The 12,457-nt window shown below is 41.4% G+C and overlaps 1 protein-coding gene across 1 annotated transcript in view; it reads left to right on the forward strand.

Annotated features, from left to right (window-relative positions):
- The first annotated feature begins 443 nt into the window (after positions 1-443).
- LOC139531483 (phospholipid phosphatase-related protein type 5-like) overlaps positions 444-12,457 on the forward strand; it is a 90,808-nt gene continuing 78,794 nt past the window's right edge. The window contains exon 1 of the mRNA XM_071327974.1: positions 444-944. Coding sequence (XP_071184075.1) covers positions 714-944 — 231 coding nt within the window. The 5' untranslated portion in view covers positions 444-713. The remainder of the gene's footprint in view (positions 945-12,457) is intronic.

Below are 12,457 nucleotides of genomic sequence, written 5' to 3' on the forward strand. Positions count from 1 at the left end.
TACAATAATATAATATAATCTAGTTGTCTGAGTTACATGTACAATAGTATAATATAATCTAGTTGTCTGGGTTACATGTACAAATAATCTAGTTGTCTGGGGTGTAGACTAGTGTGGTTGACATCAGATTTAATTACTGCGTTCTGTTATTGGAGTCTTTTGGACACATGCGGACGCGCATAAAATGAATATTAACAGGATTGGTAAATTTCTCTCCAAAGGGTACTAATGCTGACGCACGTCTTAGATCGACGGTTACGATGATTTGGAGCCGAATCTAACGCTCTAACGAGTTGCTCAGAGTCAGTCATTCACTGCCCGTGCTCAACCGGTAGACGAAGTGCAGCGCTCTCTCCTTCTGTCATGCTGCTCACGGTAACTAGGAGCGAAACGCGACTGCCGCTGTACACGCACACACACACACACACACATTCATCCTAGAATCAGACCCACGGCTGCGCTCCCTCCCTCCTTCCCACTCACCAAGTTTTCATCTCTGTCTTGTTCATTCCGGTTCCAGGACCAACTCGGTGTGCCATGACAGAAAAAGGCTCTGTGAATATTACCGGCAATGCATTTTAACAAGCATTAGTGGCAGTAGGAGACATGCGGTGCTGACCGGAGTTGTTATGTTCAGGCTGTTGCGCTAGGCTAGGGCGGAGAAGGCGGCATGAATGGCAGGGCTTTCTCTCCTCAGTGAAGTGATTTGTTAAATGTCCTTTCCTCTACCTTTCACGAACATGCTTTATTTTCAGCTGGTGATCATGGCGGGGACGGTCATGCTAGCATACTACTTTGAGTACACGGACACGTTCAACGTGCACGTCCAAGGGTTCTTCTGCTATGACAATGCCTACGTGAAGCCCTACCTCGGTCCGGAGGAGTCCAGCGCGATCCCACCGAATTTACTGTATGCGCTCGTGGCAGGGGTCCCTACACTTGTGGTGAGTTGATCTATATTCCCTATTTCTATGATGGGTGTGTATTGGAATAGACTGCAGAAGAATATATTAATGGTCATAGATTAGTTTCTGTTACAATAGAGTTTACATTTCGTGACCAATTATATGTTGATAGGCAATGAAATTGCATATGAAAATACACTGAGCTTCGACTATAAATCACAATACTTGCTGACAGCAATTGATTCCTGTCTCGAGTTGCCATAGCAAGCAATTACTGTATACATGTTGATTCAGACTGGCATTTAATGTTACTGACACCTAATGTACTCTGTATCTTTATATCAGGGTTGATGAATTCATAGATATAAAAGTCCTAGATCGAACATACAAATGAGTTATGTAGTCCGTGCACGACTAGAAGTCTGAACTCAATGGTGGCACAACACACACTTAGTGCAATACTTACATTTGAATCAGATTTAGAAACACAGCCTCCGATTTTAAAAGTTTCCCTGGGCTCAACTAGAACCCCTTGTGAGGTATGCCATCGTTGATACATGACATGCTTCATTACAATGTCCTGTTCTAGATGACCTCATTACAATGTCCTGTTCTAGATGACCTCATTACAATGTCCTGTTCTAGATTACTTCATTACAATGTCCTGTTCTAGATTACCTCATTACAATGTCCTGTTCTAGATGACCTCATTACAATGTCCTGTTCTAGATAACTTCATTACACTGTTCTGTTCTAGATGACTTCATTACAATGTCCTGTTCTAGATGACCTCATTACAATGTCTTGTTCTAGATTACTTCATTACAGCCCTGTTCTAGATGACTTCATTACACTGTTCTGTTCTAGATGACTTCATTACAGCCCTGTTCTAGATGACTTCATTACAGCCCTGTTCTAGAGGACTTCATTACAGCCCTGTTCTAGATGACTTCATTACAGTTCTGTTCTAGATGACTTAATTACAGCCCTGTTCTAGAGGACTTCATTACAGTTCTGTTCTAGATGACTTCATTACAGCCCTGTTCTAGATGACTTCATTACAGCCCTGTTCTAGATGACTTCATTACAATGTTCTGTTCTAGATGACTTCATTACAGCCCTGTTCTAGAGGACTTCATTACAGCCCTGTTCTAGATGACTTCATTACAATGTCCTGTTCTAGATGACTTCATTACAATGTCCTGTTCTAGATGACTTCATTACAGTCCTGTTCTAGAGCACTTCATTACAGCCCTGTTATAGATGACTTCATTACAATGTCCTGTTCTAGATGACTTCATTACAATGTCCTGTTCTAGATGACTTCATTACAGTCCTGTTCTAGATGACCTCATTACAATGTCCTGTTCTAGATGACCTCATTACAATGTCCTGTTCTAGATGACTTCATTACAATATCCTGTTCTAGATGACTTCATTACAGTCCTGTTCTAGATGACTTCATTACAATGTCCTGTTCTAGATGACTTCATTACAATGTCCTGTTCTAGATGACCTCATTACAATGTCCTGTTCTAGATGACTTCATTACAGTCCTGTTCTAGATGACTTCATTACAATGTCTTGTTCTAGATGACTTCATTACAGTCCTGTTCTAGATTACTTCATTACAATGTCCTGTTCTAGATGACTTAATTACAATGTCCTGTTCTAGATGACTTCATTACAATATCCTGTTCTAGATGACTTCATTACAGTCCTGTTCTAGATTACTTCATTACAATGTCCTGTTCTAGATGACTTCATTACAATGTCCTGTTCTAGATGACCTCATTACAATGTCCTGTTCTAGATGACTTCATTACAGTCCTGTTCTAGATGACTTCATTACAATGTCCTGTTCTAGATGACTTCATTACAATGTCCTGTTCTAGATGACCTCATTACAATGTCCTGTTCTAGATGACTTCATTACAGTCCTGTTCTAGATGACTTCATTACAATGTCCTGTTCTAGATGACTTCATTACAATGTCCTGTTCTAGATGACTTCATTACAGCCCTGTTCTAGATGACTTCATTACAATGTCATGTTCTAGATGACTTCATTACAATGTCATGTTCTAGATGACCTCATTTACAGTCCTGTTCTAGATGACTTCATTACAGCCCTGTTCTAGATGACTTCATTACAATGTCCTGTTCTAGATGACCTCATTACAATGTCCTGTTCTAGATGACCTCATTACAATGTCCTGTTCTAGATGACTTCATTTACAGCCCTGTTCTAGATGACCTCATTACAATGTCCTGTTCTAGATGACCTCATTACAATGTCCTGTTCTAGATGACTTCATTACAGCCCTGTTCTAGATGAATTCATTACAGCCCTGTTCTAGATGACCTCATTACAATGTCCTGTTTTAGATGACTTCATTACAGTCCTGTTCTAGATGACTTCATTACAATGTCCTGTCCTAGATGACTTCATTACAATGTCATGTTCTAGATGACCTCATTACAATATCCTGTTCTAGATGACTTCATTACAGCCCTGTTCTAGATGACTTCATTACAGCCCTGTTCTAGATGACTTCATTACAGCCCTGTTCTAGATGACTTCATTACAATGTCCTGTTCTAGATGACTTCATTACAATGTCCTGTTCTAGATGACCTCATTACAGCCCTGTTCTAGATGACCTCATTACAATGTCCTGTTCTAGATGACCTCATTACAATGTCCTGTTCTAGATGATCTCATTACAATGTCCTGTTCTAGATGACCTCATTACAATGTCCTGTTCTAGATGACCTCATTACAATGTCCTGTTCTAGATGACCTCATTACAATGTCCTGTTCTAGATGACCTCATTACAATGTCCTGTTCTAGATCACTTCATTACAATGTCCTGTTCTAGATGACCTCATTACAATGTCCTGTTCTAGATGACCTCATTACAATGTCCTGTTCTAGATGACCTCATTACAATGTCCTGTTCTAGATGACCTCATTACAATGTCCTGTTCTAGATTACTTCATTACAATGTCCTGTTCTATTTGACCTCATTACAATGTCCTGTTCTAGATGACCTCATTACAATGTCCTGTTCTAGATGACCTCATTACAATGTCCTGTTCTAGATGACCTCATTACAATGTCCTGTTCTAGATGACCTCATTGCAATGTCCTGTTCTAGATGACCTCATTACAATGTCCTGTTCTAGATTACTTCATTACAGCCCTGTTCTAGATGACTTCATTACAGTCCTGTTCTAGATGACCTCATTACAATGTCCTGTTCTAGATTACTTCCTTACAGTCCTGTTCTAGATGACCTCATTACAGTCCTGTTCTAGATGACTTCATTACAATGTCCTGTTCTAGATGACTTCATTACAATGTCCTGTTCTAGATGACCTCATTACAGCCCTGTTCTAGATGACTTCATTTCAATGTCCTGTTCTAGATGACTTCATTACAATGTCCTGTTCTAGATGACTTCATTACAATGCCCTGTTCTAGATGACTTCATTACAGCCCTGTTCTAGATGACTTCATTACAATGCCCTGTTCTAGATGACTTCATTACAGCCCTGTTCTAGATGACTTCATTACAGTCCTGTTCTAGATGACCTCATTACACTGTTCTGTTCTAGATGACTTCATTACAGCCCTGTTCTAAATGACTTCATTACAGCCCTGTTCTAGATGACTTCATTACAGTCCTGTTCTAGATGACCTCATTACACTGTTCTGTTCTAGATGACTTCATTACAATGTCCTGTTCTAGATGACTTCATTACAGCCCTGTTCTAGATGACTTCATTACAGCCCTGTTCTAGATGACTTCATTACAATGTCATGTTCTAGATGACTTCATTACAATGTCATGTTCTAGATGACCTCATTTACAATCCTGTTCTAGATGACTTCATTACAGCCCTGTTCTAGATGACCTCATTACAATGTCCTGTTCTAGATGACCTCATTAGAATGTCCTGTTCTAGATGACTTCATTTACAGCCCTGTTCTAGATGACCTCATTACAATGTCCTGTTCTAGATGACCTCATTACAATGTCCTGTTCTAGATGACTTCATTACAGCCCTGTTCTAGATGAATTCATTACAGCCCTGTTCTAGATGACCTCATTACAATGTCCTGTTTTAGATGACTTCATTACAGTCCTGTTCTAGATGACTTCATTACAATGTCCTGTCCTAGATGACTTCATTACAATGTCATGTTCTAGATGACCTCATTACAATGTCCTGTTCTAGATGACTTCATTACAGCCCTGTTCTAGATGACTTCATTACAGCCCTGTTCTAGATGACTTCATTACAGCCCTGTTCTAGATGACTTCATTACAATGTCCTGTTCTAGATGACTTCATTACAATGTCCTGTTCTAGATGACCTCATTACAGCCCTGTTCTAGATGACCTCATTACAATGTCCTGTTCTAGATGACCTCATTACAATGTCCTGTTCTAGATGACCTCATTACAATGTCCTGTTCTAGATGACCTCATTACAATGTCCTGTTCTAGATGACCTCATTACAATGTCCTGTTCTAGATGACCTCATTACAATGTCCTGTTCTAGATGACCTCATTACAATGTCCTGTTCTAGATGACCTCATTACAATGTCCTGTTCTAGATCACTTCATTACAATGTCCTGTTCTAGATGACCTCATTACAATGTCCTGTTCTAGATGACCTCATTACAATGTCCTGTTCTAGATGACCTCATTACAATGTCCTGTTCTAGATGACCTCATTACAATGTCCTGTTCTAGATGACCTCATTACAATGTCCTGTTCTAGATTACTTCATTACAATGTCCTGTTCTAGATGACCTCATTACAATGTCCTGTTCTAGATGACCTCATTACAATGTCCTGTTCTAGATGACCTCATTACAATGTCCTGTTCTAGATGACCTCATTACAATGTCCTGTTCTAGATGACCTCATTACAATGTCCTGTTTTTGTTGACTTCATTACAATGTACCAGGGAGTACCAGGTAATAACATGGCTATATACAGGGAGTACCAGGTAATAACATGGTTATATACAGGGAGTACCAGGTAATAACATGGCTATATACAGGGGTTCCCGGGTATTAACATGGTTATATACAGGGAGTACCAGGTAAATACATGGCTATATACAGGGTGTACCAGGTAATAACATGGTTATATACAGGGAGTACCGGGTAATAACATGGCTATATACAGGGAGTACCAGGTAATAACATGGCTATATACAGGGAGTACCAGGTAATAACATGGCTATATACAGGGAGTACCGGGTAATAACATGGCTATATACAGTGGGTACCGGGTAATAACATGGCTATATACAGTGGGTACCGGGTAATAACATGGCTATATACAGTGGGTACCGGGTAATAACATGGCTATATACAGTGGGTACCGGGTAATAACATGGCTATATACAGTGGGTACCGGGTAATAACATGGCTATATACAGTGGGTACCGGGTAATAACATGGCTATATACAGTGGGTACCGGGTAATAACATGGCTATATACAGTGGGTACCGGGTAATAACATGGCTATATACAGTGGGTACCGGGTAATAACATGGATATATACAGGGAGTACCCGGTAATAACATGGCTATATACAGGGAGAACCAGGTTATAACATGGTTATATACAGGGAGAACCAGGTTATAACATGGTTATATACAGGGAGTACCAGGTAATACATGGTTATGTACAGGGAGTACCAGGTAATAACATGGTTATATACAGGGTGTACCAGGTAATAACATGGCTATATACAGGGAGTACCAGGTAAGAGTCCAGTGCGTGAGGGTAGAGTCCAATGTGCGTGAGGGTAGAGTCCAATGTGCGTGAGGGTAGAGTCCAATGTGCGTGAGGGTAGAGTCCAATGTGCGTGAGGGTAGAGTCCAATGTGCGTGAGGGTAGAGTCCAATGTGCGTGAGGGTAGAGTCCAATGTGCGTGAGGGTAGAGTCCAATGTGCGTGAGGGTAGAGTCCAATGTGCGTGAGGGTAGAGTCCAGTGTGCGTGAGGGTGGAATCCAGTGTGCGTGAGGGTAGAGTCCAATGTGCGTGAGGGTAGAGTCCAATGTGCGTGAGGGTAGAGTCCAATGTGCGTGAGGGTAGAGTCCAATGTGCGTGAGGGTAGAGTCCAATGTGCGTGAGGGTAGAGTCCAGTGTGCGTGAGGGTAGAGTCCAGTGTGCGTGAGGGTAGAGTCCAGTGTGCGTGAGGGTAGAGTCCAGTGTGCGTGAGGGTAGAGTGTGTGTGTGAGGGTAGAGTCAATGTGTGTGAGGGTAGAGTGTGTGTGTGAGGGTAGAGTGTGTGTGAGGGTAGAGTCAGTGTGTGTGAGGTAGAGTCAATGTGTGTGAGGGTAGAGTGTGTGTGTGAGGGTAAAGTCAGTGTAAGATTGTTTGTTGTTAAAAAGGTCAATGCAGGCAGTCCCGATAGCTGTTTAGCAGTCTGGATTAGCAGTCTGGTTTAGCAGTCTGGATTAGCAGTCTGATTTAGCAGTCTGGTTTAGCAGCCTGGTTTAGCAGCCTGGTTTAGCAGTCTGGATTAGCAGTCTGGATTAGCAGCCTGGTTTAGCAGCCTGGTTTAGCAGTCTGGATTAGCAGTCTGGTTTAGCAGTCTGGATTAGCAGCCTGGTTTAGCAGCCTGGTTTAGCAGTCTGGATTAGCAGCCTGGTTTAGCAGCCTGGTTTAGCAGTCTGGATTAGCAGCCTGGTTTAGCAGTCTGGATTAGCAGCCTGGTTTAGCAGCCTGGTTTAGCAGTCTGGATTAGCAGCCTGGTTTAGCAGCCTGGTTTCGCAGTCTGGATTAGCAGCCTGGTTTCGCAGTCTGGTTTAGCAGTCTGGTTTAGCAGTCTGGTTCAGCAGTCTGGTTTAGCAGCCTGGTTTAGCAGTCTTGTTTAGCAGTCTTATGGCTTGGCTGTAGAAGCTGTTCAGGTTCCTGTTGGTTCCAGACTTGGTGCAGTGGTACCGCTTGCCGTGAGGTAGCAGAGAGAACAGTCTATGACTTGGGTGGCTGGAGTCTTTGACAATTCTTTGGGCCTTCCTCTGACACCGGCAGGTATAGAGGTCTTAGATGGCAGGGCCAACACTTTACATGTTTCATTTATATTTTTGTTCAGTATAGATGAAAAAACTATCTTGTTAAATAGTATGGTCTACAGCTTATCTTGAGGTATTCTAAATCGGGCAAGTGGAAACATTGAGACTTTAATATTTAATATTAGAGATGTTAACAGTTGTTAACAAAGTAACCCCCCCCCCAACCTTGAGTTTTACAAGACTCTGCCGTCTTGTCCTGCCGATGCGTAGAAAAACCAGCTAGATTTATATTTACCTTGTCCTCGTTCAGCCAACTGGCTCTATATCTAGAAACCCTCTCTTGCAAGACAGTGTAGAATAACACATCGGGTATAACAGTATCGATAATACCTTGGTTATTTTTGACTCTTATAACCCCAGCTACTGAGCGTAGGAGGTATGTCTAATGATCACATTTTGTCATATCTTTAAGGTTTAATAATGCCTTAGAAAATCGCTTCGTCTTGCCTATGAGATAAGACGTTGGGTGTCGAGTTTACATATTTGAAAACTGTTGAAAATGAAGAATGATGGTTCTTTACTGCAAGCCAAACTGTAAGCCAAAACCAACAGAATGTCTGGCCACTGTTCTCCATGCATAATGACATGCATTCATGTCACCGCAGATGACATCTCAGCATTTGATTGGCAGAATGCACATAGAGGAAATTCCCTCTACCCAACTGCGTTTGTTCCCTATTCAAGAAAGAGAAGATTACTTCCACTGGCATGAAACAGACAGATTCTATGGATGTGGGTGAAATATAGTTGTTTCAGAGGCTGATGCTCCACATGATCCCCTATTGGACTGAGTGTCGAGGACCAAATGGTTGTCAGTCATATCTAACTCCTCTTTCATGTAATGTTTCGACGGGGCGTCTCCAGTCTCCATTCAGACATGCGTTGTGATTTCATGTACATATTTCAGATCCCGTCAACCATATCATTTTTTTTTTTTAAAGTTATTTTCACTCCGTCAGTGTTAAGCCATGGTGTTGTGATATAGGGCTACAAACATATCTCCGTGTTGTATATCTAGTCATTATATGACACTGACAACATAATTGGGTTTTGTTGGTAACAGCAACACCTGTCCACATTTCCCAATAAACTTTTTTTTTTTTTTTACCAACCGAAGGAAAGTGTCCTAAAACAGAATCACACATTCATTTCCATCCCTGGTTGGTGGAAAAACTCTCTAGCTGCCACATACTGTGTGTGTGTGTGTGTGTGTGTGATCTATATAGTAGTGTTAGCAGAAAATATATATTGCCTCCTTAAAATGTGCTATTTAGAGATGTCTTATTTGATTTACATTGGGATGTAAATGTACTACAGTTTATTAGACACATAGGGTTGCCTATATACAGTAAATGGTGTGTACAGTAAATAGACACTCTCAAACTGTTAGACGCTACAGCCTCTCTAGATTGATCAGGGCAGTTGCATTATAATCGTCACGTATAACATGCGTAGTTTTATATTCAATCTGTTCAATTAAGAAATTGGTCCATTCCAGAACACTCCAGAAGTTGATCCATTTGTGTTTTGTTTTTTATAATCGCCTGACATTAAGATGCAAATACTCGTTTAGTTTACAAGTATTAGATTATAAGTATTTATGTTGTGTGTGTGTGTGTGGATTATGCTTTTGTATTAGACGCCAAAAACATGACAACTAACATTGTGCTCGATTCTAAACAAAATACAACACATGCACATACAAACACTGTGACGATGTGACGATTTTTAAAGGGATACTTGGGGATGTTGGCAATGAAGCCCTTTATCTGCTTCCCCAGAGAACAGATAAACTCATGGAAACCATTTTGTATGTATCTGCATCCAGTACGTGGGACGTTTGAGTTAGTTTTGCAGGTAAATGCTAACTAGCTTAGCACAAAGACTGGAGGACTTCGGGTACAGCTAAGCTAGTTAGCATTGGGTACAGCTAAGCTAGTTAGCATTGGGTACAGCTAAGCTAGTTAGCATTGGGTACAGCTAAGCTAGTTAGCATTGGCTCGTGAAACTACCTCTGACTTCCTTCATACTGGACGTAAATACTTCAACATAGTATCCACAAGTTCATCTGTGTCACGATCTTCGTCCGTCGAAAGAGAGGAGGACCAAGATGCAGCGTGGTGAGTATTCATTTTAATAGAATACTTGAAAAAAATAAAAAATAAATAATAAACAAACAAACGACGACGAAACAGTCCCGTAACGTGAACACAAGTACACATAAAACAGGAACAATAACCCACAATACAAAACAAGCTACCTAAATATGGCTCCCAATCAGAGACAACGAAAAACACCTGCCTCTGATTGAGAACCATATCAGGCCAAACACATAGAAATAGACAAACTAGACAAACAACATAGAATGCCCACTCAGATCACACCCTGACCAAACAAAACATAGAACATACAAAACAAACTATGGTCAGGGCGTGACATTCTGGCTCTGGGGAAGTAGATAGTTAAAAGTTATAATGTCATGTGTACGGGTACAGAGAAGTGTCTTTCTTGTAAGCTCTTATCACAACATTGCAGGAATGAATAACACTGTAGTACTATAAAATAAATTAAAGTAGAACAAAACCACACAAGAAATATAAATAAGAACACGAGAAAGTAAGTAAACTATATACAGGGACAGTTCCAGGGTCAGTAGCTATATACAGACTCAGTTCCAGGGTCAGTAGCTATATACAGACTCAGTTCCAGGGTCAGTAGCTATATACAGGGACAGTTCCAGGGTCAGTAGTTATATACAGGGTCAGTTCCAGGGTCAGTAGTTATATACAGGGTCAGTTCCAGGGTCAGTAGTTATATACAGGGTCAGTAGCTATATACAGGGACAGTTCCAGGGTCAGTAGCTATATAAAGGGTCAGTTCCAGGGTCAGTAGTTATATACAGGGTCAGTAGCTATATACAGCGTCAGTTCCAGGGTCAGTAGCTATATACAGGGTCAGTTCCAGGGTCAGTAGCTATATACAGGGTCAGTTCCAGGGTCAGTAGCTATATACAGGGTCAGTAGCTATATACAGGGTCAGTAGCTATATACAGGGTCAGTAGCTATATACAGGGTCAGTAGCTATATACAGGGACAGTAGCTATATACAGGGTCAGTAGCTATATACAGGGTCAGTAGCTATATACAGGGTCAGTAGCTATATACAGGGACAGTAGCTATATACAGGGTCAGTAGCTATATACAGGGACAGTAGCTATAAACAGGGTCAGTAGCTATAAACAGGGTCAGTTCCAGGGTCAGTAGCTATATACAGGGACAGTAGCTATATATAGGGACAGTAGCTATAAACAGGGACAGTTCCAGGGTCAGTAGTTATATACAGGGACTGTAGCTATATATAGGGACAGTAGCTATAAACAGGGACAGTTCCAGGGTCAGTAGCTATATAGAGGGACAGTAGCTATATACAGGGTCAGTAGCTATAAACAGGGTCAGTTCCAGGGTCAGTAGCTATATACAGGGACAGTCCCAGGGTCAGTAGTTATATACAGGGTCAGTAGCTATATACAGGGACAGTTCCAGGGTCAGTTGCTATATATAGGGACAGTAGCTATATACAGGGTCAGTAGCTATAAACAGGGTCAGTTCCAGGGTCAGTAGCTATATACAGGGACAGTCCCAGGGTCAGTAGTTATATACAGGGTCAGTAGCTATATACAGGGACAGTTCCAGGGTCAGTAGCTATATATAGGGACAGTAGCTATATACAGGGACAGTAGCTATAAACAGGGACAGTTCCAGGGTCAGTAGCTATATATAGGGACAGTAGCTATATACAGGGACAGTAGCTATAAACAGGGACAGTTCCAGGGTCAGTAGCTATATACAGGGTCAGTTCCAGGGTCAGTAGCTATATACAGGGACAGTTCCAGTGTCAGTAGTTATATACAGGGTCAGTAGCTATATACAGGGACAGTTCCAGGGTCAGTAGCTATATACAGGGACAGTTCCAGTGTCAGTAGTTATATACAGGGTCAGTAGCTATATACAGGGTCAGTCAGGCTATACACAGGGTCAGTAGCTATATACAGGGACAGTAGCTATACACAGGGTCAGTAGCTATATACAGGGACAGTAGCTACAACAGGGACAGTAGCTATATACAGGGACAGTTCCAGGGTCAGTAGCTATATACAGGGACAGTTCCAGGGTCAGTAGCTATATACAGGGACAGTTCCAGGGACAGTAGCTATATAGCTATACACAGGGTCAGTAGCTATATACAGGGACAGTTCCAGGGTCAGTAGCTATATACAGGGTCAGTAGCTATATACAGGGACAGTAGCTATATACAGGGACAGTTCCAGGGTCAGTAGCTATATACAGGGACAGTTCCAGGGTCAGTAGTTATATACAGGGTCAGTAGCTATATACAGGGTCAGTAGCTATATACAGGGACAGTAGCTATATACAGGGTCA

Source organism: Salvelinus alpinus, chromosome 10 (genome assembly GCF_045679555.1).
Source record: "Salvelinus alpinus chromosome 10, SLU_Salpinus.1, whole genome shotgun sequence".
In the NCBI taxonomy this organism is placed as follows: Eukaryota; Metazoa; Chordata; class Actinopteri; order Salmoniformes; family Salmonidae; genus Salvelinus; species Salvelinus alpinus.